This window comes from Mustelus asterias, chromosome 2 (assembly GCF_964213995.1).
Source record: "Mustelus asterias chromosome 2, sMusAst1.hap1.1, whole genome shotgun sequence".
Taxonomy (NCBI): domain Eukaryota; kingdom Metazoa; phylum Chordata; class Chondrichthyes; order Carcharhiniformes; family Triakidae; genus Mustelus; species Mustelus asterias.
In genome coordinates this window covers 1,717,135-1,741,703 of record NC_135802.1, presented here as the reverse complement: position 1 = coordinate 1,741,703, position 24,569 = coordinate 1,717,135, and the positions used below count along the sequence as shown (strand labels likewise).

General features: G+C 50.7%; 1 protein-coding gene across 2 annotated transcripts in view; it reads right to left on the bottom strand.

Annotated features, from left to right (window-relative positions):
- The window catches only part of LOC144504518 (uncharacterized), a 152,700-nt gene that overhangs the window by 117,831 nt on the left and 10,300 nt on the right, over positions 1-24,569 (bottom strand). For both annotated transcript variants that reach the window (XM_078229917.1, XM_078229927.1), the window contains exons 2-4: positions 12,461-12,519; positions 10,874-10,969; positions 4,877-4,975 (exon numbers count right to left, since the gene is read on the bottom strand). In XM_078229917.1, the coding sequence (XP_078086043.1) occupies positions 4,877-4,975; positions 10,874-10,969; positions 12,461-12,519 (254 nt within the window). The remainder of the gene's footprint in view (positions 1-4,876; positions 4,976-10,873; positions 10,970-12,460; positions 12,520-24,569) is intronic.

Genomic DNA, 24,569 nt, shown 5'->3' with positions numbered 1-24,569 from the left:
GTTTAGATAGGGTGGATAGTGATAGCCTTTTTCCTCTGATGGAGAAATCCAGCACGAGGGGGCATGGCTTTAAATTGAGGGGGGGTAGTTATAGAACCGATGTCAGGGGTAGGTTCTTTACCCAGAGGGTGGTGAGGGATTGGAATGCCCTGCCAGCATCAGTAGTAAATGCGCCTAGTTTGGGGGCGTTTAAGAGATCCGTAGATAGGTTCATGGACGAAAAGAAATTGGTTTAGGTTGGAGGGTCACAGTTTTTTTTTTAACTGGTCGGTGCAACATCGTGGGCCGAAGGGCCTGTTCTGCGCTGTAATGTTCTATGTTCTATGTTCTATCATTTTATAAACCTCTATTATGTCTCCCCTCAATCTCCTCCGCTCCAGAGAGAACAGCCCCAGCTCCCTCAACCTTTCCTCATAAGACCGACACTCCAAACCAGGCAGCATCCTGGTAAATCTCCTCTGCACTCTTTCCAGCGCTTCCACATCCTTCTTATAGTGAGGTGACCAGAACTGCACGCAATATTCCAAATGCGGTCTCACCAAGGTCCTGTACAGTTGCAGCATAACCCCACGGCTCTTAAACTCCAACCCCCTGTTAATAAAAGCTAACACACTATATGCCTTCTTCACAGCTCTAACCACTTGAGTGGCAACCTTTAGAGATCTGTGGATATGGACCCCAAGATCTCTCTGTTCCTCCACAGTCTTCAGAACCCTACCTTTGACCCTGTAATCCATATTTAAATTAGTCCTACCAAAATGAATCACCTCACATTTATCAGGGTTAAACTCCATTTGCCATTTTTCAGCCCAGCTTTGCATCCTATCTATGTCTCTTTGCAGCCGACAACAGCCCTCCACCTCATCCACTACTCCACCAATCTTGGTGTCATCAGCAAATTTACTGATCCACCCTTCAGCCCCCTCCTCTAAGTCATTAATAAAAATCACAAAGAGCAGAGGACCAAGCACCGATCCCTGCGGCACTCCACTAGCAACCTGCCTCCAGTCCGAAAATTTTCCATCCACCACCACCCTCTGTCTTCGATCAGACAGCCAGTTACCTATCCAATCGGCCAACTTTCCCTCTATCCCACACCTCCTTACTTTCATCATAAGCCGACCATGGGGGACCTTATCAAACGCCTTACTAAAATCCATGTATATGACATCAACCGCCCTACCTTCATCAACACACCTAGTTACCTCCTCAAAAAATTCTATCAAATTTGTGAGGCACGATTTGCCCTTCACAAAGCCATTGAAAGGGTGCAGAGGAGATTTACAAGGATGTTGCCTGTATTGGGGGGCATGCCTTATGAGGATAGGTTGAGGGAGCTTGGTCTCTTCTCCCTGGAGAGACGAAGGATGAGAGGTGACCTGATAGAGGTTTACAAGATGTTGAGAGGTCTGGATAGGGTAGACTCTCAGAGGCTATTTCCAAGGGCTGAAATGGTTGCTACGAGAGGACACAGGTTTAAGGTGCTGGGGGGTAGGTACAGAGGAGATGTCAGGGGTAAGTTTTTCACTCAGAGGGTGGTGGGTGAGTGGAATCGGCTGACATCGGTGGTGGTGGAGGCAAACTCGTTGGGGTCTTTTAAGAGACTTCTGGATGAGTACATGGGATTTAATGGGATTGAGGGCTATAGATAGGCCTAGAGGTAGGGATATGATCAGCGCAACTTGTGGGCCGAAGGGCCTGTTTGTGCTGTGGCTTTCTATGTTCTATGTTCTATCTCTTTAACCTGCGCTTAACCCTCTCTCCACTCACATTGTCTGAACCTTTAAGACTTGATTAGCTGTAAAGACTCGCATTCCAACCATTATCTTGCAATTGAGTCCATGTCTATATCTGCCCTGTTTGTGAACCCATTGGGCAATAAGTGCTGTCGTTTGTGTGACCTTTTGCTGTCTCACAATAGATCTTGAAAGTCCTCCAATTCTGACCTCTCGAGCATTCCCGATTTAAATCACTGCGCCTCAATCAACATCAGCGAGCAATGCCCATGTCCCACAAATGAATAAAGAAAGTTAATTGGTTCTGCAGCTTGGTCAGGTGAGGCATTCCTCATTCTGACACTGAATCCCCAATAACAGGACATTCCAGACATTCCAGACTGAACCTACAGGAAACGGACATCCCAGACTGATCCTACAGGAAACGGACATTCCAGACTGATCCTACAGGAAACTGACATTCCAGACTGACCAATAGGAAATGGCCATTCCAGACTGATCCTACAGGAAACGGACATCCCAAACTGATCCTACAGGAAACGGACATTCCAGATTGACCAATAGGAAATGGCCATTCCAGACTGATCCTACAGGAAACGGACATTCCAGACTGATCCTACAGAAAACGGACATCCCAGACTGATCCTACAGAAAACGGACATCCCAGACTGATCCTACAGGAAACGGACATTCCAGACTGATCCTACAGAAAACGGACATCCCAGACTGATCCTACAGAAAACGGACATCCCAGACTGATCCTACAGGAAACGGACATTCCAGACTGATCCTACAGAAAACGGACATCCCAGACTGATCCTACAGAAAACGGACATCCCAGACTGATCCTACAGGAAACGGACATTCCAGACTGATCCTACAGAAAACGGACATCCCAGACTGATCCTACAGAAAACGGACATCCCAGACTGATCCTACAGGAAACGGACATCCCAGACTGATCCTACAGGAAACGGACATTCCAGACTGATTCTACAGAAAACGGACATCCCAGACTGATCCAACAGAAAACGGACATTCCAGACTGATCCGACAGGAAACGGACATTCCAGACTGATCCTACAGAAAACGGACATTCCAGACTGATCCGACAGGAAACAGACATTCCAGACTGACCAATAGGAAACGGACATTCCAGGCTGATCCTATAGGAGACGGACATTCCAGACTGATCCTACAGGAAATGGACATCCCAGACTGATCCTACAGGAAACGGACATCCCAGACTGATCCTACAGAAAACGGACATCCCAGACTGATCCGACAGGAAACGGACATCCCAGACTGATCCGACAGGAAACGGACATCCCAGACTGATCCGACAGGAAACGGACATCCCAGACTGATCCGACAGGAAACGGACATTCCAGACTGATCCTATAGGACAGTAAGAAGTCTAACAATGCCGGGTTAAAGTCCAACAGGTTTATTTGGTAGCACGAGCTTTCGGAGAACTTCATCAGGGCGGCATGGTGGCATAGTGGTTAGCACTCCTCCCTCACAGTACGAGGGACCTGGGTTCGATTCCCGGCTTGGGTCCCTGTCTGTGTGGAGTTTGCACATTCTCCTCGTGTCTGCGTGGGTTTCCTCTGGGTGCTCCGGTTTCCTCCCACAGTCCAAAGATGTGCGGGTTAGGTGGATTGGCCATGCTAAATTGACCCTTCGTGCCCTGGGATGCGTAGGTTAGAGGGATCAGCAGGGTAAATATATGGGGTTACAGGGATAGGGCCTGGGTGGGATTGTTATTGGTGCAGACTCGGTGGGCTGAATGGGCTCCTTCTGCACTACTGGGTTTCTATGATTTCTAGGTGAGTGGAGAGTTGGGTTCACAAACAGGGCATATATAGACTCAAACTCAATTACAAGATAATGGTTGGAATGCGAGTCTTAACAGGTAATCAAGTCTTTCCAAGTACAGACAATGTGAGTGGAGAGAGGGTTAAACACAGCACAGAGCATTGGCGAGATGTTCTTCTTCATCAATGACATGTTGAAGGCTCCAGAGAAGATGTCGTAGCTTCTCCCTCCGGGGAAGTACTGCATCTTCTCCGGAGCCTTCAACATGTCATTGATGAAGATGAACATCTCGCCAAGGCCATCCCCACACCCCCACTTCTTGCATTCAAACAACCGCGCAATCTCAAACAGACCACTGTCCGCAGGAAACTACCCAGCCTTCAGGAGAACAGTGACCACGACACCACACAACCCTGCCACAGCAACCTCTGCAAGACGTGCCGGATCATCGACACGGATGCCATCATCTCCCGTGAGAACACCATCCACCAGGTACACGGTACATACTCTTGCGACTCGGCCAGCATTGTCTCCCTGATACGCTGCAGGAATGGATGTCCCGAGGCATGGTACATTGGGGAAACCATGCGGACGCTGCGACAACGGATGAATGAACACCGCTCGACAATCACCAGGCAAGACTGTTCCCTTCCTGTGGGGGAGCACTTGAGCAGTCACGGGCATTCAGCCTCTGATCTTCGGGTAAGCGTTCTCCAAGGTGGCCTTCACGACACACGACAGCGCAGAGTCATTGAGCAGAGACTGATAGCCAAGTTCCGCACACATGAGGACAGCCTCAACCAGGATCTTGGGTTCATGTCACACTATCTGGAACCCCCACGACTTGCCTGAGCTTGCAAAATCTCACTAACTGTCCTGGCTGGAGACAATTCACATCTCTTTAACCTGTGCTGAATGCTCTCTCCACTCGCACTGTCTGCACCTGTAAAGGCTTTGATTACCTGTAAAGACTCACATTCCAACCAGTATCTGGTGATTGAGTCTGTGTCTGAATATGCTGTGTTTGTGAACCCAACTCTCCACTCACCTGAGGAAGGAGCAGCGCTCCGAAAGCTCGTGCTACCAAATAAACCTGTTGGACTTTAACCTGGTATTGTGAGACTTCTTACTGTGTTCACCCCAGTCCAACGCCGGCATCTCCACATCAATCCTATAGGAAACAGACATTCCGGACTGAACATAGACCTCTTCCCCAATGCCCCCTGCCCAATGCCCCTTGCCCACTCTCCCTCTAGCCTTCCCCTGCCTGGCTCTCCTGCCCCCTTTGCTCCACCATCTTGCCCTCTGCTGTTCCCAGTTACCTGTTGCTGATCCAGGTAATCCAATGTGATCTCCACATTCCATCTCCGTCTCCAGTAGGTGAAGAATGCGGGAAAGAGCCAGAGCCCAGTGATTCGCGGCTGGAATAAACACACAGACCAATCAGTGAAGAGAGCGAGAGACAGAGGCAAGGAAAGAAGAGAGTGAGGGAGAGACAAAAAGATGGGGAAATAGAGGGAGGGACATAAGAGCAGCAGATACCTGGGAACACCAGCACCTGGAGATTCCCCTCCGAGTCACTCACTATCCTGACTTGGAAATATATCGGCTGTTCCTTCACTGTCGCTGGGTCAAAATCCTGGAACACCCTCCCTAACAGCACTGTGGGTGTACCTACACCTCAGGACTGCAGCGGCTCAAGAAGTGGCTGTTAAGGGAGAATGAGGAGGTGATAGACAAGAGCTATCATCAGGTGGTCACACCAGGGCCACGGATGGAGGCCAAGTGGGTGACGGCCAGGAAGGGTAAAGCTCGGGTGATTGAGAGCACCCCGGTGGATGTGCCCCTACACAACAAGTACTCCTGCCTGAGTACTGCTGGGGGGGGACAGCCCGCCTGGGGGAAGCAGCAGTGGCCGTGTCTCCGGAGTGGAGTCCGACCCTGGAACTCAGAGGGCTAAGGAAAAGAAGAGGAAGGCAGTGTTAATCGGGGACTCGACAGGAAGGGGGTCGGACAGGCATTTTTGCGGAGGCAGGCGGGAGTCTCGGATGGTGGTCTGCCTCCCTGGGGCCGGGATCCAGGATGTCGCTGGTCGACTCCCAGAAATCCTGAGGGGGGAGGGAGAGGAGCCAGAGGTAGCGGTACATATTGGTACCGCTGATGTGGGAAGGAAGGGGGAAGGGGTCATGAAAAGAGAGTATAGGGAATTAGGGAGACAGCTGAGAAGGAGGAAAGCAAAGGTAGTAATCTCAGGATTGCTGCCTGTGCCACGGGAGGGTGAGGGCAGGAATGGAGTGAGGTGGAGGATCAATGTGTGGCTGAGGGACTGGTGCAGGGGGCAGGGATTCAGGTTCCTGGACCATTGGGACCTCTTTAGGGGCAGGTGTGACCTGTACACAAAAGACGGGTGGCACTTGAATCCCAGGGGGACCAATATCCTGGCGGGAAGGTTGGCTAAGGCTACTGGGGAGAGTTTAAACTAGATAGGTTGGGGGGAGGGGATCGAGACGAGGTGACTGGGAGCGAGGAAGTTAGCTCGCAAACAGAGAAGGGTTATAGACGGTGCAAGAGGGAGGATGGACGGGGGATAGAGAAGGGGAGAGCTCAGACCAAAGGATTGAGATGTGTTTACTTTAATGCCAGGAGTATAGTGAATAAAGGGGATGAGCTCAGAGCGTGGATCGATGCCTGGAAGTGTGATGTGGTGGCCATTACGGAGACTTGGATGTCTCAGGGACAGGACTGGATACTCCAGGTGCCGGGATTCAGATGTTTCAGGAAGGACAGGGAGGGAGGCAAGAGAGGGGGTGGAGTGGCACTGCTGATCAGGGATAGTGTCACAGCTGTAGAGAAGGTGTATGCTGTGGAGGGATTGTCTACAGAGTCTCTGTGGATGGAAGTTTGGAGTGGGAAGGGGTCGATCACTTTGCTGGGAGTTTTCTATAGGCTGCCCAATAGTAACAGGGAGGTGGAGGAGCAGATAGGGAAACAGATCCTGGAGAGATGCAATAATAGCAGAGTTGTTGTGATGGGAGACTTTAATTTCCCAAACATAGATTGGAATATCCCTCGGGTAAGGGGATTGGATGGGGAGGAGTTTGTTAGGTGTGTTCAGGAGGGTTTCCTGACACAGCATGTGGACAAGCCTACAAGAGGAGAGGCTGTACTTGATCTGATACTGACCAATGAACCTGGACAGGTGTCAGATCTCTCAGTGGGAGAGCATCTTGGGGATAGCGATCATAACTCTATCTCCTTTATGCTTGCATTGGAAAAAGAGAGGATCAGGCAAGCTAGGAAAGCGCTTATATGGAGTAAGGGGAAATATGAAGACATAAGGCAGCAAATTAGAGGAGTGAATTGGAAGGAGGTATTCTCGGGGAAATGTACTGAAGAGAGGTGGCAGTTTTTCAAGGAATGTCTGTCTCGAGTTCTACAGGACAACGTTCCGGGCAGACAGGGAGGAGTTGGTAGGTTAAAGGAACCGTGGTGCACGAAAGCTGTGCGGGACCTAGTCGAGAAGAAAAGGAAAGCGTACAAAAGGTTCAGAGAGCTTGGCGAAGATAGGGATCTAGATGAGTATACGGCTTGTAGGAAGGGACTAAAGAAGGAAATTAGGAGAGCCAGAAGGGGTCACGAGAAGGCCTTGGCAGGTAGGATTAAGGAAAACCTTAAGGCGTTCTATAAATATGTGAAGAGTAAAAGGATGAGACGTGAAGGAATAGGGCCTATAAAAGGTGAAGGCGGGAAAATCAGTACGGAACCAGTAGAAATGGCAGAGGTGCTTAATGAGTATTTTGACTCGGTTTTCACAGAGGAGAAGGACCTGGGTGGATGTACTGCGGGCTTGTGGTGGACTGAAAAGATTGAGTATGTGGACTTTAACTAAGAGGTTGTGCTGGAATCTTTGAATGGCATCAAGATAGGTAAATCGCCGGGTCCGGATGGGATGTACCCCAGGTTACTGTGGGAGGCGAGGGAAGAGATTGCAGAGCTTCTGGCGATGATCTTTGCGTCGTCGATGGAGACGGGAGAGGTGCCGGAGGATTGGAGGATTGCGGATGTGGTTCCTATTTTCAAGAAGGGGAATAGGGATAGCCCAGGAAATTACCGACTGGTGAGTCTAACCTCAGTGGTTGGTAAGCTGATGGAGAAGATCCTGAGGGATAAGATTTATGAGCATTTAGAGAGGTTTAGTATGCTCAAGAATACTCAGCATGGCTTTGACAAAGGCAGATCGTGCCTTACGATCCTGGTGGAGTTCTTCAAAAATGTGACTAAACACATTGACGAAGGGAAGGCGGTAGATGTGGTTTATATGGATTTTATCAAGGCGTTCGATAAGGTCCCCCATGCAAGGCTTCTAGAAAAAGTGAGAGGGCATGGGATCCAAGGGGCTGCTGCCCTGTGGATCCAGAACTGGCTTGCCCAAAGGAGGCAGAGAGTGTGTAAAAATGGGTCTTTTTCTAATCGGAGGTCGGTCACCAGTGGAGTGCCCCAGGGATCTGTTCTGGGATCCTTGCTGTTTGTCATTTTCATAAATGACCTGGATGAGGAAGTGGAGGGATGGGTTGGTAAGTTTGCCGATGATACGAAGGTTGGTGGGGTTGTGGATAGTCTGGAGGGATGTCAGAAGTTACAGAAGGACATAGATAGGATGCAAGACTGGGCGGAGAAGTGGCAGATGGACTTCAACCCAGATAAATGCGTAGTGGTCCATTTTGGCAGGTCAAGTGGGATAAAGGAGTACAATATAAAGTGAAAGACTCTTAGTACGGTAGAGGATCAGAAGGACCTTGGGGTCCGGATCCATAGGACTCTAAAATCGGCCCCGCAGGTGGAGGAGGTGGTTAAGAAGGCGAATGGTGTGCTGGCCTTTATCAATCGAGGGATTGAGTTTAGGAGTCCGGGGATAATTATGCAGCTATATAAGACCCTCGTCAGGCCCCACTTGGAGTACTGTGCTCAGTTCTGGTCACCTCATTGCAGGAAGGATGTGGAAAAGATTGAAAGGGTGCAAAGGCGATTTACAAGGATGTTGCCTGGATTGAGTGGCATGCCTTATGAGGATAGGCTGAGGGAGCTCGGTCTTTTCTCCTTGGAGAGACATAGGATGAGAGGAGACCTAATAGAGGTATATAAGATGTTGAGAGGCATAGATCGGGAGGACTCTCAGAGGCTTTTTCCCAGGGTGGAAATGGCTGCTACGAGAGGACACAGGTTTAAGGTGCTGGGGGGTAGGTCCAGGGGAAATGTTCGGGGGAAGTTTTTCACACAGAGGGTGGTGGGCGAGTGGAATCGGCTGCCGTCAGTGGTGGTGGAGGCAAACTCAATCGGGTCTTTTAAGAGACTCCTGGGTGAGTACATGGGACTTAATAGGATGGAGGGTTATAGGTCGGCCTAAAAGGTAGGGATATGTTCGGCACAACCTGTGGGGCCGAAGGGCCTGTTTTGTGCTGTCGTTTTTTTATGTTTCTAAGGCAGCTCACCAGCAGCTTCTGAAGGGCAATTAGGGATGGGTAATAAGTGCTGGCCACATGAGTGAGACCCACAATCCATGAATCAAATTGAAATATGCCTCTCAAACCGATTCCCACCATTCAATGAGGTCATAAAGTCATAGAGGTTTACAGCATGGAAACAGGCCCTTCGGCCCAACTTGTCCACCCTTTTTTTTAACCCATAAACTAATCCCAATTGCCCGCATTTGGCCCATATCCCTCTGTATCCATCTTACCCATGTAACTGTCTGAATGCTTTTTAAAAGACAGAATTGTACCCGCCTCTACTACTACCTCTGGCAGCTTGTTCCAGACACACACCACCCTCTGTGTGAGAAAACTGCCCCTCTAGACACTTTTGTATCTCTCCCCTCTCACCTTAAACCTATGCCCTCTAGTTTTAGACACCCCTACCTTTGGGAAAAGATATTGACTATCTAGCTGATCTGTGCCCCTCATTATTTTATAGACCTCTATAAGATCACCCCTCAGCCTCCTACGCTCCAGAGAAAAAAGTTCCAGTCTATCCAGCCTCTCCTTATAATTCAATCCATCAAGTCCCGGTAACATCCTAGTAAATCTTTTCTGCATTCTTTCTAGTTTAATAATATCCTTTCTATAATAGGGTGACCAGAATTGCACACAGTATTCCAAGTGTGGCCTTACCAATGTCTTGTACAACTTCAACAAGACATCCCAACTCCTGTATTCAATGTTCTGACCAATGAAACCAAGCATGCCGAATGCCTTCTTCACCACTCTGTCCACCTGTGACTCCAATTTCAAGGAGTTATGAACATGTACCCCGAGGTCTCTTTGGTCTGTAACTCTCCCCAGTGCCCTACCATTAACTGAATAAGTCCTGCCCTGGTTCAATCTACCAAAATGCATCACTTCGCATTTATCTAAATTAAACTCCATCTGCCATTCGTCAGCCCACTGGCCCAATTGATCAAGATCCCGTTGCAATTGGAGATAACTTTCTTCACTGTCCAATATGCCATCAATTTTGGTGTCATCTGCAAACTTACTAACCCTGCCTCCTATATTCTCGTCCAAATCATTAATATAAATGACAAATAACAGTGGGCCCAGCACTGATCCCTGAGGCACACCGCTGGTCACAGGCCTCCAGTTTGAAAAACAACCCTCTACAACCACCCTCTGGCTTCTGTCAAGAAGCCAATTTTGTATCCATTTAGATACCTCACCCTGGATCCAGTGAGCTTTAACCTTATGCAACAACCTACCATGCGGTACCTTGTCAAAGGCCTTGCTAAAGTCCATGTAGACAACATCAACTGCACTGCCCTCATCTACCTTCTTGGTTACCCCTTCAAAAAACTCAATCAAATTTGTGAGACATGATTTTCCACTCACAAAGCCATGCTGACTGTCCCTAATCAGTCCTTGCGTCTCTAAATGCCTGTAGATCCTGTCTCTCAAAATACCTTCCAACAATTTACCCACCACAGATGTGAGGCTCACTGGCCTGTAGTTCCCAGGCTTTTCCCTGCAGCCCTTTTTAAACAAAGGCACAACATTTGCCACTTTCCAATCTTCAGGGTCGGGGATGGGGTGCCTCTCAACCACCTCCAGCAGCCAGCCCTGCTCTCTGACTTCATGCTGCCTCCCCTTTGACCCATGACTCCCCGCTCCGAATCCCTGTCCCACCCTCACTCTGTTTTACTCGAGGTTCCTCCAATTGTCCTGGGCTTCGGGTGTGTTCGGAGCTGGTATTGTGGCATGTGTTGCTGCCAGATTCTGATTGCCAGCGGCTCTGAGCCTGTGGGAAGACAGGATGGTGAGCTGACTCACCAGGACATCTCCAGTCAATGCTTCCAGAAAGGCGATGAAGAATTCTCCATCTCGCAAATCCTCAAACAAATTCCGCACCCGTCTCAATGATAGCCTCTGTACAATGGAGAAAACAAACATTACTGTCACAACATGGAGAGATTCCCCATCCCTAACTGTCCCTTCAGAAGGTGCTGGTGAGCTGCCTTCCTGAACTGCTGCAGTCTCTGAGGTGTAGGTACACCCACAGAGCGAGTTCCAGGATTTTGTTTTCATTCATTTGTGGGACATGGGCGTCGCTGGCTGGCCAGCATTTATTGCCCATCCCGAGTTGCCCTTGGAGGGCAGCTGAGAGTCACCCACATTGCTGTGACTCTGGAGTCACATGTCGGCCAGACCCAGTAAGGGCGGCAGATTTCCTTCCCTAAAGGAAGGAACCAGATGGGTTTTTCTGATAATCGACAATGGCTTCATGATCATCAGATTCTTAATTCCAGATATTTTTTATTCAATTCAATTCCAGCAGCTGCTGTGACGGGATTGGAACCCGGGTCCCGGCTGAGTTTCTGGATTAATGTTTTGGTGATAATACCATGAGGTCATCGCCTCCCTGTCAGCGACAGTGAAGGGACAGCGATATATTTCCAAGTCAGGATAGTGAGTGACTTGGAGGGGAATCTCCAGGTGGGGGTGTTCCGAGGTATCTGCTGCTCTTGCCCTTCTCGATGGAAGTGGCCGTGGATTTGAAAGGTGCTGCCGAAGGAGTGCTTCAGAGGTGGACCACTTCGAGGGGGTGTCAGACAAACAGTGTGGGCGATTGTGGATTGGGAGAGGGACAGTGCAGATCCTCTAACCCACCCAGATTCTGAGAATGGAGAATAGAACCAACATGGAATTATAGCACAGGAGGCTATTCAGCCCATCGTGTCTGTACTGGCTCTTTGAAGAGCTATCCAGATAAATCTCACTCCCGATGGTATTTCTTCACAGCCCTGCAATATTTTCCCATCTGAGTATTTACCGAATTCCTGTTTGAAAGATCCTACTGAACCACTGTCCATTCAGATGCTTCAACTCGCTGTGTGGAAACATTCGCCTCAACCCTCCTTGGCTTCTTTTCCCGATTCTCTTTAGTCTGTGACCCTCCTGTCACTGAGAACACTTTCTCCTTATTCACTCCTGCAGATTTTCATAGAAATCATAGAAACCCTACAGTGCAGAAGGAGGCCATTCGGCCCATCGAGTCTGCACCAACCACAATCCCACCCAGGCCCTACCCCCACATATTTTACCCACTGATCCCTCTAACCTACACATCCCAGGACTCTAAGGGGCAATTTTTTTAACCTGGCCAATCAACCTAACCCGCACATCTTTGGACTGATTGGTGATTTTGTACACCTTCTCCTGCTCTGAGGAGAACGGTCCCAGTGTCACCCGTCCCTCCACATTCACTGAACTCCCTCATCCCAGCGACCATTCCAGTCTCTCCCCCCGGCCCACCGCCTTCGCTCCCCCCGCCCCACACACATTCCTCTGTACCCAGTGCCACACAGATTCCGTGTCTCTGAGCGACATTCCCTCTTTCCCACACTCCCCTTTACTGACCTTTTCCAACTGGAAATTCATCCATTTCTCAAACACTTCCCTCTGAATCTCGTCATCATCTGAAAAGAGAGAGAAAGGATTACAGGGGAAATATCACTGAGGAGGGGGCAGCGGGCGAGGGGGGCAGCCGGCGAGGGGGCAGCCGGTGAGGGGGGCAACCGGCGAGGGGGGCAACCGGCGAGGGGGGCAACCGGCGAGGGGGGCAACCGGCGAGGGGGCAGCCAGCGAGGGGGGCAACCGGCGAGGGGGCAGCTGGCGGGGGGGCAGTCGGCGAGGGGGCAACCGGCGAGGGGGGCAGCCGGTGAGGGGGCAGCTGGCGGGGGGGCAGTCGGCGAGGGGGGCAGCCGGTGAGGGGGGCAGCCGGTGAGGGGGCAGCCGGTGAGGGGGCAGTCGGCGAGGGGGCAGCCGGCGAGGGGGGCAGCCGGCGAGGGGGGCAGCCGGTGAGGGGGCAGCCGGCGAGGGGGCAGCCGGCGAGGGGGCAGCTGGCGGGGGGGCAGCCGGCGAGGGGGGCAGCATTCAGATTCTGATTCCTGGGGCATTGGGACCGGTTCTGTGGGAGGTGGGACCTGTACAAACTGGATGCGTTACACCTGGGCAGGATCAGGACTGATGTCCCAGGGGGAGTGTTTGCTCGAGCGGTTGGGGAGGGTTTAGACTAATATCCCGGGGGTATGGAAACCTATGTAAGGCGGGGGCAAGGACAAAAGCAAAAGGTAGAAAAGGGAATAAGAAAAGTGATAGGCAGAGAAACCAAGGACAAAGTTCAAACAGGAATATAGAGAAAAATACTGGGAGCGAATCAATGTTAAAAAGACAAGTTTAAAGGCTCTGTACCTGAATGCGTGGAGAATTCGCAATAAAGTGGATGAATCAATCACACAGATAGATATAAACGGGTACGATATAATTGGGATCACGGAGACATGGCTGCAGGGTGACCAGGGGTGGGAATTGAATGTCCCAGGGTATTCAATATTTAGGAAGGACAGGCATAAAGGAAAAGGTGTTGGAGAGGCACTGCTGGTTAAAGAGGAAATTAACACAATAGTGAGAAAGGATATTAGCTCTGACAACGTGGAGTCTGTATGGGTAGAGTTGAGAAATACCAAGGGGCAAAAATCATTAGTGGGTGTCATATACAAACCCCCAAACTGCAGTGGCGATGTTGGGAATGGCATTAAACAGGAAATTAGAGATGCATGTGATAAGGGAATATCGGTGATGATGGGTGATTTTAACAGAGCCAGAGAGGTTTACAGCACGGAAACAGGCCCTTCAGCCTGTCCATGTCGCCCTTAATCGACACATAGATTAGGCAAATTAATTTGGGCGGCACGATGGCACAGTGGTTAGCATTGCTGCCTCACAGCATCAGAGACCCGGGTTCGATTCCCGGCTTGGGTCACTGTCTGTGTGGAGTTTGCATGTTCTCCCCGTGTCTGCATGGGTTTCATCCGGGTGCTCCAGTTTCCTCCCACACTCCAAAGATGTACGGGTTAGGTGAATTGACCATGTTAAATTGTCCCTTAGTGTCAGGGAGATCAGCTAGGGTAAATGCATGGGGTTATGGGGATAGGGCCTGGGTGGGATTGTGGTCAGTGCAGACTCGATGGGCTGAATGGCCTCTTTCTGCACTGTAGGGATTCTATGACTCTATGAAATCAAATTAGCCACAATTCCGTAGAGGAGGAATTCCTGGAGTGTATACGGGATGGTTTTCTTGACCAATCTGTGGAGGAACCAACCAGAGAGCAGGCCATCTTAGACTGGGTGCTGTGTAATGAGAAGGGAATCATTGCCAATCTCGCTGTACGAGCCCCCTTGGGGATGAGCGACCAGAACATGATGGAATTTTTTATCAAGATGGAGAGTGAAGTAGTTGATTCGGAGACTAGGGTGCTGAATCTTAATAAAGGAAACTATGAGGATATGAGGCACGAGTTGTCCTTGATAGATTGGGGAGAGTTATTTAAAGGGATGACAGTGGATAGACACTGGCAAACATTCGAGGAACACATGGGGGAACTGCAGCAACTGTTTATTCCTGTCTGGCACAGAAGCAAAATGGGTAAGAGGGCCAATCCATGGCTTACAAAGGAAATTAGAGAGAGTATCCGATCCAAGGAAGAAGCATACAGATTGGCCAAGAAAAATAATAGGTCTGAGGATTGGGAGCAGTTTAGAATTCAGCAAAGAAGGACCAAGGGATTGATTAAGAAGAAAATACAGTACGAAAGTAAGCTTGCAGGGAACATAAAGACTGACACTAAGAGTTTCTATAGAAACGTGAAGAGAAAGAGGTTGGTGAAGACAAATATAGGTCCCCTACAGACAGAAACGGGGGAATGTATAATAGGGGACAAAGAAATGGCCGAGCAACTGAATACATACTTTGGTTCTGTCTTCACAAAAGAGGAAACAAATCAGATACCAGAAATGTTGGAGAATGCAAGAGTTAGTGAGAGGGAAGAACTGAGGGAGATCAATATTAGTAGAGAAATGGTGCTGGGAAAGTTGATGGGATTGAAGGTGGATAAATCCCCAGGGCCTGATAATCTACATCCCAGAGTACTTAAGAAAGTGGCTCTAGAAATAGTGGATGCATTGGTGGTCATCTTCCAGGATTCTATAGGTTCTGGAACGGTCCCTGCACATTGGAGGGGAGCGAATGTCACTCCAATATTCAAAAAGGGAGGTAGAGAGAAAACAGGAAATTATAGACCAGTAAGCTTAACATCGGTAGTGGGGAAATTTATCAAATCCATTATCAAGGACTTTATAGCGGAGCATTTAGAAAGCAGCGGCAGGATCAGACAGAGTCAGCATGGATTTATGAAGGGGCTGCTGCCCTGTGGATCCAGAACTGGCTTGCCCAAAGGAGGCAGAGAGTGGGTATAGATGGGTCTTTTTCTAAATGGAGGTCGGTCACCAGTGGAGTGCCCCAGGGATCTGTTCTGGGACCCTTGCTGTTTGTCATTTTCATGAATGACCTGGATGAGGAAGCGGAGGGATGGGTTGGTAAGTTTGCCGATGACACGAAGGTTGGTGGGGTTGTGGATAGTCTGGAGGGATGTCAGAAGTTACAGAGGGGGAGGGGTAGCATTATTGGTCAGAGATTGTATCACAGTGTCAGAGAGGAGGTTTGATGAGGACTTATCTGTTGAGGTAGTATGGGCGGAGATTAGAAATAGGAGAGGAGAGGTCACCCTGTTGGGAGTCTTTTATAGACCTCCTAAAAGTTCTAGAGAGGTTGAGGAAAGGATTGCGGAGTCAATCCTGCTTAGGAGTGAAAGTAATAGGGCAATTGTTATGGGGGATTTTAACTTGACTAATATTGACTGGAATTGTTATAGCTCTAGCTCGTTAGAGGGGTCAGTTTTTGTTCAAAGCGTGCAGGAAGGTTTTTTGACTCAGTATGTAGACAGGCCAACTAGAGGTGAGGCTATATTGGATCTGGTGCTGGGAAATGAGCCAGACCAGGTGCTAGACTTGGAAGTTGGTGTGCATTTTGGTGATAGTGACCACAATTCGGTTACGTTCACCTTAGTGATGGAAAGGGATAGGCATGAACCTCGGGCCAGTGGTTTTAGCTGGGGGAAGGGTAATTATGAGGCTATTAGGAGAGAATTAGGAAACATAGGTTGGACTAGGAGATTACAGGGACTGGGAACGTCCGACATGTGGAGTTTTTTCAAGGAGCAGCTACTGCGAGTCTGTGATAGGTATGTCCCTGTCAGGCAAGGAGGAATTGGTAGGGCTAGGGAACCGTGGTGCACCAAAAAAGTTTCTTTGTTGGTTAAAAAGAAAAAGGAGGCTTATGTTCGGATGAGACGTGAGCACTCGGGTAGTGCACTAGAAAGCTTTAGATTGGCTAAGAGGGAGTTGAAGAGCGAGCTTAGAAGGGCTAAAAGGGGACATGAGAAGACTTTGGCGGATAGGGTTAAAGAGAATCCTAAGGCGTTCTATAGGTATGTCAAGAACAGAAGGTTGGTTAGGGCAAGTTTAGGGCCAGTTATAGATGGCAGAGGGAAGTTATGTGTGGAACCGGAGGAGATTGGTGAAGCATTGAACCAATATTTCTCTTCGGTGTTCACGCAAGGGGACATGAATATAGCTGAGGAGGACACTGGGTTGCAAGGGAGTAGAATAGACAGTATTACAGTTGATAAGGAGGATGTGCAGGATATTCTGGAGGGTCTGAAAATAGATAAATCCCCTGGTCCGGATGGGATTTATCCAAGGATTCTCTGGGAGGCAAGAGAAGTGATTGCAGAGCCTCTGGCTCTGATCTTCAGGTCGTCGTTGGCCTCTGGTATAGTACCAGAAGATTGGAGGTTAGCGAATGTTGTCCCATTGTTTAAGAAGGGGAACAGAGACTTCCCCGGGAATTATAGACCGGTGAGTCTCACTTCTGTTGTCGGCAAGATGTTGGAAAAAATTATAAGGGATAGGATTTATAGTTATTTGGAGAGTAATGAATTGATAGGTGATAGTCAGCATGGTTTTGTGGCAGGTAGGTCGTGCCTTACTAACCTTATTGAGTTTTTTGAGAAAGTGACCAAGGAGGTGGATGGGGGCAAGGCAGTGGACGTGGTATATATGGATTTTAGTAAGGCGTTTGATAAGGTTCACCATGGTAGGCTTCTGCAGAAAATGCAGATGTATGGGATTGGGGGTGATCTAGGAAATTGGATCAGGAATTGGCTAGCGGATAGGAAACAGAGGGTGGTGGTTGATAGTAAATATTCATCATGGAGTGCGGTTACAAGTGGTGTACCTCAGGGATCTGTTTTGGGGCCACTGCTGTTTGTAATATTTATTAATGATCTGGATGAGGGTATAGTTGGGTGGATTAGCAAATTTGCTGATGACACCAAAGTCGGTGGTGTGGTAGACAGTGAGGAAGGGTGTCGTAGTTTGCAGGAAGACTTAGACAGGTTGCAAAGTTGGGCCGAGAGGTGGCGGATGGAGTTTAATGCGGAGAAGTGTGAGGTAATTCACTTTGGTAGGAATAACAGATGTGTTGAGTATAGGGCTAACGGGAGGACTTTGAATAGTGTGGAGGAGCAGAGGGATCTAGGTGTATGTGTGCATAGATCCCTGAAAGTTGGGAATCAAGTAGATAAGGTTGTTAAGAAGGCATATGGTGTCTTGGCGTTTATTGGTAGGGGGATTGAATTTAGGAGTCGTAGCGTTATGTTGCAACTGTACACAACTCTGGTGCGGCCGCACTTGGAGTACTGTGTGCAGTTCTGGTCCCCACATTACAGGAAGGATGTGGAGGCTTTGGAGAGGGTGCAGAGGAGGTTTACCAGGATGTTGCCTGGTATGGAGGGGAGATCCTATGAGGAGAGGCTGAGGGATTTGGGATTGTTTTCGCTGGAAAGGCGGCGGCTAAGAGGGGATCTTATTGAAACATATAAGATGATTAGAGGTTTAGATAGGGTGGATAGTGATAGCCTTTTTCCTCTGATGGAGAAATCCAGCACGAGGGGGCATGGCTTTAAATTGAGGGGGGGTAGTTATAGAACCGATGTCAGGGGTAGGTTCTTTACCCAGAGGGTGGTGAGGGATTGGAATGCCCTGCCAGCATCAGTAGTAAATGCGCCTAGTTTGGGGGCGTTTAAGAGATCCGTAGATAGGTTCATGGACGAAAAGAAATTGGTTTAGGTTGGAGGGTCACAGTTTTTTTTTTAACTGGTCGGTGCAACATCGTGGGCCGAAGGGCCTGTTCTGCGCTGTAATGTTCTATGTTCTATGTTCTATGACATAGATAGGATGCAAGACTGGGCGGAGAAGTGGCAGATGGACTTCAACCCAGATAAATGCGTCGTGGTCCATTTTGGCAGGTCAAATGGGATGAAGGAGTACAATATAAAGGGAAAAGACTCTTAGTACTGTCGAGGGTCAGAAGGACCTTGGGGTCAGGGCCATAGGACTCTGAAATCGGCCCCGCAGGTGAAGGAGGTGGTTCAGAAGGCGTATGGTGTGCTGGCCTTTATCAATCAAGGGATTGAGTTTAGGAGTCTGGGGATAATGATGCAGCTATATAAGACCCTCGTCAGACCCCACTTGGAGTACTGTGCTCAGTTCTGGTCACCTCATTACAGGAAGGATGTGGAAAAGATTGAAAGGGTGCAGAGGAGATTTACAAGGATGTTGCCTGGATTGAGTGGCATGCCTTATGAGGATAGGCTGAGGGAGCTCGGTCTTTTCTCCTTGGAGAGACGTAGGATGAGAGGAGACCTAATAGAGGTATATAAGATGTTGAGAGGCATAGATCGGGTGGACTCTGAGGCTTTTTCCCAGGGTGGAAATGGCTGCTACGAGAGGACACAGGTTTAAGGTGCTGGGGTGTAGGTACAGGGGAAATGTTAGGGGGAGGTTTTTCACACAGAGGGTGGTGGGCGAGTGGTATTTCCCTTTATATTGTACTCCTTCATCCCATTTGACCTGCCAAAATGGACCACTACGCATTTATCTGGGTTGAAGTCCATCTGCCACTTGTCCGCCCAGTCTTGCATCCTATCTATGTCCCTCTGTAACTTCTGACATCCCTCCAGACTATCCACAACCCCACCAACCTTCGTGTCGTCGGCAAACTTACCAACCCATCCCTCCACTTCCTCATCCAGGTCATTTATGAAAATGACAAACAGCAAGGGTCCCAGAACAGATCCCTGGGGCACACCACTGGTGACCGACCTCCATTTAGAAAAAGACCCATCTATACCCACTCTCTGCCTCCTTTGGGCAAGCCAGTTCCGGATCCACAGGGCAGAAGCCCCGTGGATCCCATGCCCTCTCACTATTGAGTTGGATGATCAGCCATGATCGTAATGAATGGCGGAGCAGGCTCGAAGGGCCAAATGGCCTCCTCCTGCTCCTATCTTCTATGTTTCTATGTTTCAATATAACCCTCTTAAATAGCAGAACCACATTAGCTGTTCTCCAGCCGTCTGGCAGCTCCCCCGTGATGTGGAGATGCCGGCGTTGGACTGGGGTAAACACAGTAAGAAGCTCCCCCGTGGCCAGGGAAGAATTGAAAAGTCCATTCATCCTGGCAGTGAGCCAGTGGGAACATCCAATTTGACCTTGCAGTAGCATCTGCCGTTACCGGGTAACAGGGCTATGACGGGGGGGTGGGGCTGTGACAGGGGGGTGGGGCTGTGACGGGGGGGTGGGGCTGTGACGGGGGGGTGGGGCTGTGACGGGGGGGTGGGGCTGTGACAGGGGGGTGGGGCTGTGACAGGGGGTGGGGCTGTGACAGGGGGTGGGGCTGTGACTGGGGGGTGGGGCTGTGACGGGGGGGTGGGGCTGTGACTGGGGGGTGGGGCTGTGACTGGGGGGTGGGGCTGTGACAGGGGGTGGGGCTGTGACTGGGGGTGGGGCTGTGACGGGGGGGTGGGGCTGTGACAGGGGGTGGGGCGGTGACTGGGGGGGTGGGGCTGTGACTGGGGGTGGGGCTGTGACTGGGGGTGGGGCTGTGACTGGGGGGTGGGGCTGTGACAGGGGGTGGGGCTGTGACTGGGGGTGGGGCTGTGACTGGGGGTGGGGCTGTGACTGGGGGGTGGGGCTGTGACTGGGGGGTGGGGCTGTGACAGGGGGTGGGGCTGTGACTGGGGGTGGGGCTGTGACTGGGGGGTGGGGCTGTGACTGGGGGGGTGGGGCTGTGACAGGGGGTGGGGCTGTGACAGGGGGTGGGGCTGTGACAGGGGGTGGGGCTGTGACAGGGGGTGGGGCGGTGACTGGGGGGGTGGGGCTGTGACTGGGGGTGGGGCTGTGACAGGGGGTGGGGCTGTGACTGGGGGGGTGGGGCTGTGACAGGGGGTGGGGCTGTGACAGGGGGTGGGGCTGTGACAGGGGGTGGGGCGGTGACTGGGGGGGTGGGGCTGTGACTGGGGGTGGGGCTGTGACAGGGGGTGGGGCTGTGACAGGGGGTGGGGCTGTGACAGGGGGGTGGGGCTGTGACTGGGGGGTGGGGCTGTGACTGGGGGGGTGGGGCTGTGACTGGGGGTGGGGCTGTGACTGGGGGGGTGGGGCTGTGACTGGGGGGGTGGGGCTGTGACTGGGGGTGGGGCTGTGACTGGGGGGTGGGGCTGTGACTGGGGGGGTGGGGCTGTGACTGGGGGTGGGGCTGTGACTGGGGGGGTGGGGCTGTGACTGGGGGTGGGGCTGTGACTGGGGGGTGGGGCTGTGACTGGGGGGTGGGGCTATCATGAAGGGGTGAGCGGGGGACATCACTCCAGGGGAGGTGATTGGCAAACAGGAGATATTCAGGAGACGGGGGGTGATTGGCAGCCCGGAGGGGGCGCGGGGGGGGGGGGGGGGGGTGATTGGCAGACCGGAGGGGGGGGGGGTGATTGGCAGACCGGAGGGGGGGGTGATTGGCAGACCGGAGGGGGTGGTGATTGGCAGACCGGGAGGGGGGGGGGGGCGTGATTGGCAGACGGGGGGCAGGGGGGGTGATTGGCAGACGGGGAGGGTGATTGGAAGATGGGGGGTAGGTGGGGGTGGTGATGGGGAGCTGACTGGGACGCTCCTGATGCCCCAATGCCGGTGACCCGTGTTGCTGTCGGTGGGGGTGGGGGGGTCGTGGGGGCACTGCCACCGTGATGGGTTGTTCGGGGGGGGGGGGTGGCTAAACAGCTGGTGTAGGAGGGAGGGGATCAGATATCTGGACCACTGGGGTCTCTTCCGGGGCAGGTGGGACCTGTACAAGAAGGACGGGTTGCATCTAAACTGGAAGGACACAAATATTCTGGCCGGGAGGTTTGCTCGTGTCACACAGGAGGATTTAAACTAGTTTGGCAGGGGGATGGGAACCAAAGCAAAGGTGAATTAGCTGAAGGGGAATCAGAGAGTAGGGCCAGTAAGACCCAGAGAAACAGCAGGCAGGGTGGGGTTGCTAATCAGAGAGGGTGTGGTGGACTGAAGTGCATTTGTTTCAATGTGAGAAGTGTAACAGGTAAGGCAGATGAACTTAGAGCTTGGATTAGTACAAGGAACTACGATGTTGTTGCCATTACAGAGACTTGGTTCAGGGAAGGACAGGATTGGCAGCTTAACATTCCAGGATACAGATGTTTCAGGTGGGATAGAGGGGGATGTAAAAGGGGTGGGGGAGTTGCACTACTGGTTAAGGAGAATATCACAGCTGTACTGCGGGAGGACACCTCGGAAGGTTCATACAGCGAGGCAATATGGATAGAGCTCAGGAATAGGAAAGGTGTAGTCAGAACGTTGGGGGTTTACTATAGGCCACCCAACTGCCAGCGGGAGATTGAGGAACAGACGTGTAGGCAGATTTTGGCAAGGTGTAAAAGTAACAGGGTTGTTGTGGTGGGAGATTTTAACTTCCCCTATATTGACTGGGACTCACTTCGTGCTAGGGGCGTGGATGGGGCAGAGTTTGTAAGGAGCATCCAGGAGGGCTTCCTGAAACAGGATGTAGATAGTCCAACTAGGGAAGGGGCCATACTGGACCTGGTATTGGGGAATGAGCCCGGCCAGGTGGTCGATGTTTCAGTAGGGGAGCAGTTCGGGAACAGTGACCACAATTCAGTAAGCTTTAAGATATTGATTTTTTAAAAATTTGATTTGATTTATTATTGTCACATGTATTAACATACAGTGAAAAGTATTGTTTCTTGCACGCTATACAGACAAAACATACCGTTCATAGAGAAGGAAAGGAGAGAGTGCAGAATGTAATGTTACAGTCATAGCCAGGGTGCTGGGGCGGCACGGTAGCACAGTGGTTAGCACTGCTGCTTCACAGCTCCAGGGTCCCGGGTTCGATTCCCGGCTCGGGTCACTGTCTGTGTGGAGTTTGCACATTCTCCTCATGTCTGCGTGGGTTTCCTCCGGGTGCTCCGGTTTTCCTCCCACAGTCCAAAGATGTGCGGGTTAGGTTGATTGGCCAGGTTAAAAAAATTGCCCCTTAGAGTCCTGGGATGTGTAGGTTAGAGGGATTAGCGGGTAAAATGTGTGGGGGTGGGGCCTGGGTGGGATTGTGGTCGGTGCAGACTTGATGGGCCGAATGGCCTCCTTCTGCACTGTAGGGTTTCTATGTTTCTATGTTAGAAAAAGATCAACTTAATGCGAGGTAGGTCCATTCAAAAGTCTGACAGCAGCAGGGAAGAAGCTGTTCTTGAGTCAGTTGGTACATGATCTCAGACTTTTGTATCTTTTTCCAGAAGGAAGAAGGTGGAAGAGAGAATGTCCGGGTGCGTGGGGTCCTTAATTATGCTGGCTGCTTTGCTGAGGCAGCGGGAAGTGGAGACAGAGTCAATGGATGAGAGGCTGGTTTGCGTGATGGACTGGGCTACATTCACAACCTATTGTAGTTCCTTGCAGTCTTGGGCAGAGCAGGAGCCATACCAAGCTGTGATACAACCAGAAAGAATACTTTCTATGGTGCATCTGTAAAAGTTGGTGAGAGTCGTAGCTGACATGCCAAATTTCCCTAGTCTCCTGAGAAAGTAGAGGCGTTGGTGGGCTTTCTTAACTATAGTGTCGGCGTGGGGGGATCAGGACAGGATGTTGGTGATCTGGAAACCTAAAAACTTGAAGCTCTCGACCCTACAAGGAGAAGTGGCTCGATGGGTGGAGAACTGGCTTGGCCATAGGAGACAGAGGGTAGTGGTCGAAGGGTCTTTTTCCGGCTGGAGGTCTGTGACCAGTGGTGTTCCGCAGGGCTCTGTACTGGGACCTCTGCTATTTGTGATATATATAAATGATTTGGAAGAAGGTGTAACTGGTGTAATCAGCAAGTTTGCGGATGACACAAAGATGGCTGGAATTGCGGATAGCGAAGAGCATTGTCGGGCAATACAGCAGGATATAGATAGGCTGGAAAATTGGGCGGAGAGGTGGCAGATGGAATTTAATCCGGATAAATGCGAAGTGATGCATTTTGGAAGAAATAATGTAGGGAGGAGTTATGCAATAAATGGCAGAGTCATCAGGAGTATAGAAACACAGAGGGACCTAGGTGTGCAAGTCCACAAATCCTTGAAGGTGGCAACACAGGTGGAGAAGGTGGTGAAGAAGGCATATGGTATGCTTGCCTTTATAGGACGGGGTATAGAGTATAAAAGCTGGAGTCTGATGATGCAGCTGTATAGAACGCTGGTTAGGCCGCATTTGGAGTACTGCGTCCAGTTCTGGTCGCCGCACTACCAGAAGGACGTGGAGGCATTGGAGAGAGTGCAGAGAAGGTTTACCAGGATGTTGCCTGGTATGGAGGGTCTTAGCTATGAGGAGAGATTGGGTAGACTGGGGTTGTTCTCCTTGGAAAGACGGAGAATGAGGGGAGATCTAATAGAGGTATACAAGATTATGAAGGGTATAGATAGGGTGAACAGTGGGAAGCTTTTTCCCAGGTCGGAGGTGACGATCACGAGGGGTCACGGGCTCAAGCTGAGAGGGGCGAAGTATAACTCAGACATCAGAGGGACGTTTTTTACACAGAGGGTGGTGGGGGCCTGGAATGCGCTGCCAAGTAGGGTGGTGGAGGCAGGCACGCTGACATCGTTTAAGACTTACCTGGATAGTCACATGAGCAGCCTGGGAATGGAGGGATACAAACGATTGGTCTAGTTGGACCAAGGAGCGGCACAGGCTTGGAGGGCCGAAGGGCCTGTTTCCTGTGCTGTACTGTTCTTTGTTCTTTGTTCTTTGTTCTTTCTATTTCATCCTCATTGATGTAGACAGGGGCATGTTCTCCTTTACACGTCCTGAAGTCGATGACTATCTCCTTCATTTTTGTTGACATTGACATTTTGTTCACCAGATTCTCTATCTCATTCCTGTACTCTGTCTCGTCATTGTTTGAGATCTGACCCACTACGGTGGTGTCGTCAGCAAACTTGAAAATCGAATTGGAGGGAATTTGGCCGCACAGTCATAGGTGTATAAGGAGTATAGTAGGGGGCTGAGGACACAGCCTTGTGGGGCACCGGTGTTGAGGATGATCATGGAGGAGGTGTTGTTGCCGAACGTTACTGATTGTGGTCTGTGAGTTAGGAAGTTCAGAATCTAGTCGCAGAGGGAGGAGCCGAGGCCCAGGCCACGGAGTTTGGAGGTGAGTTTTGTGGGAATAATA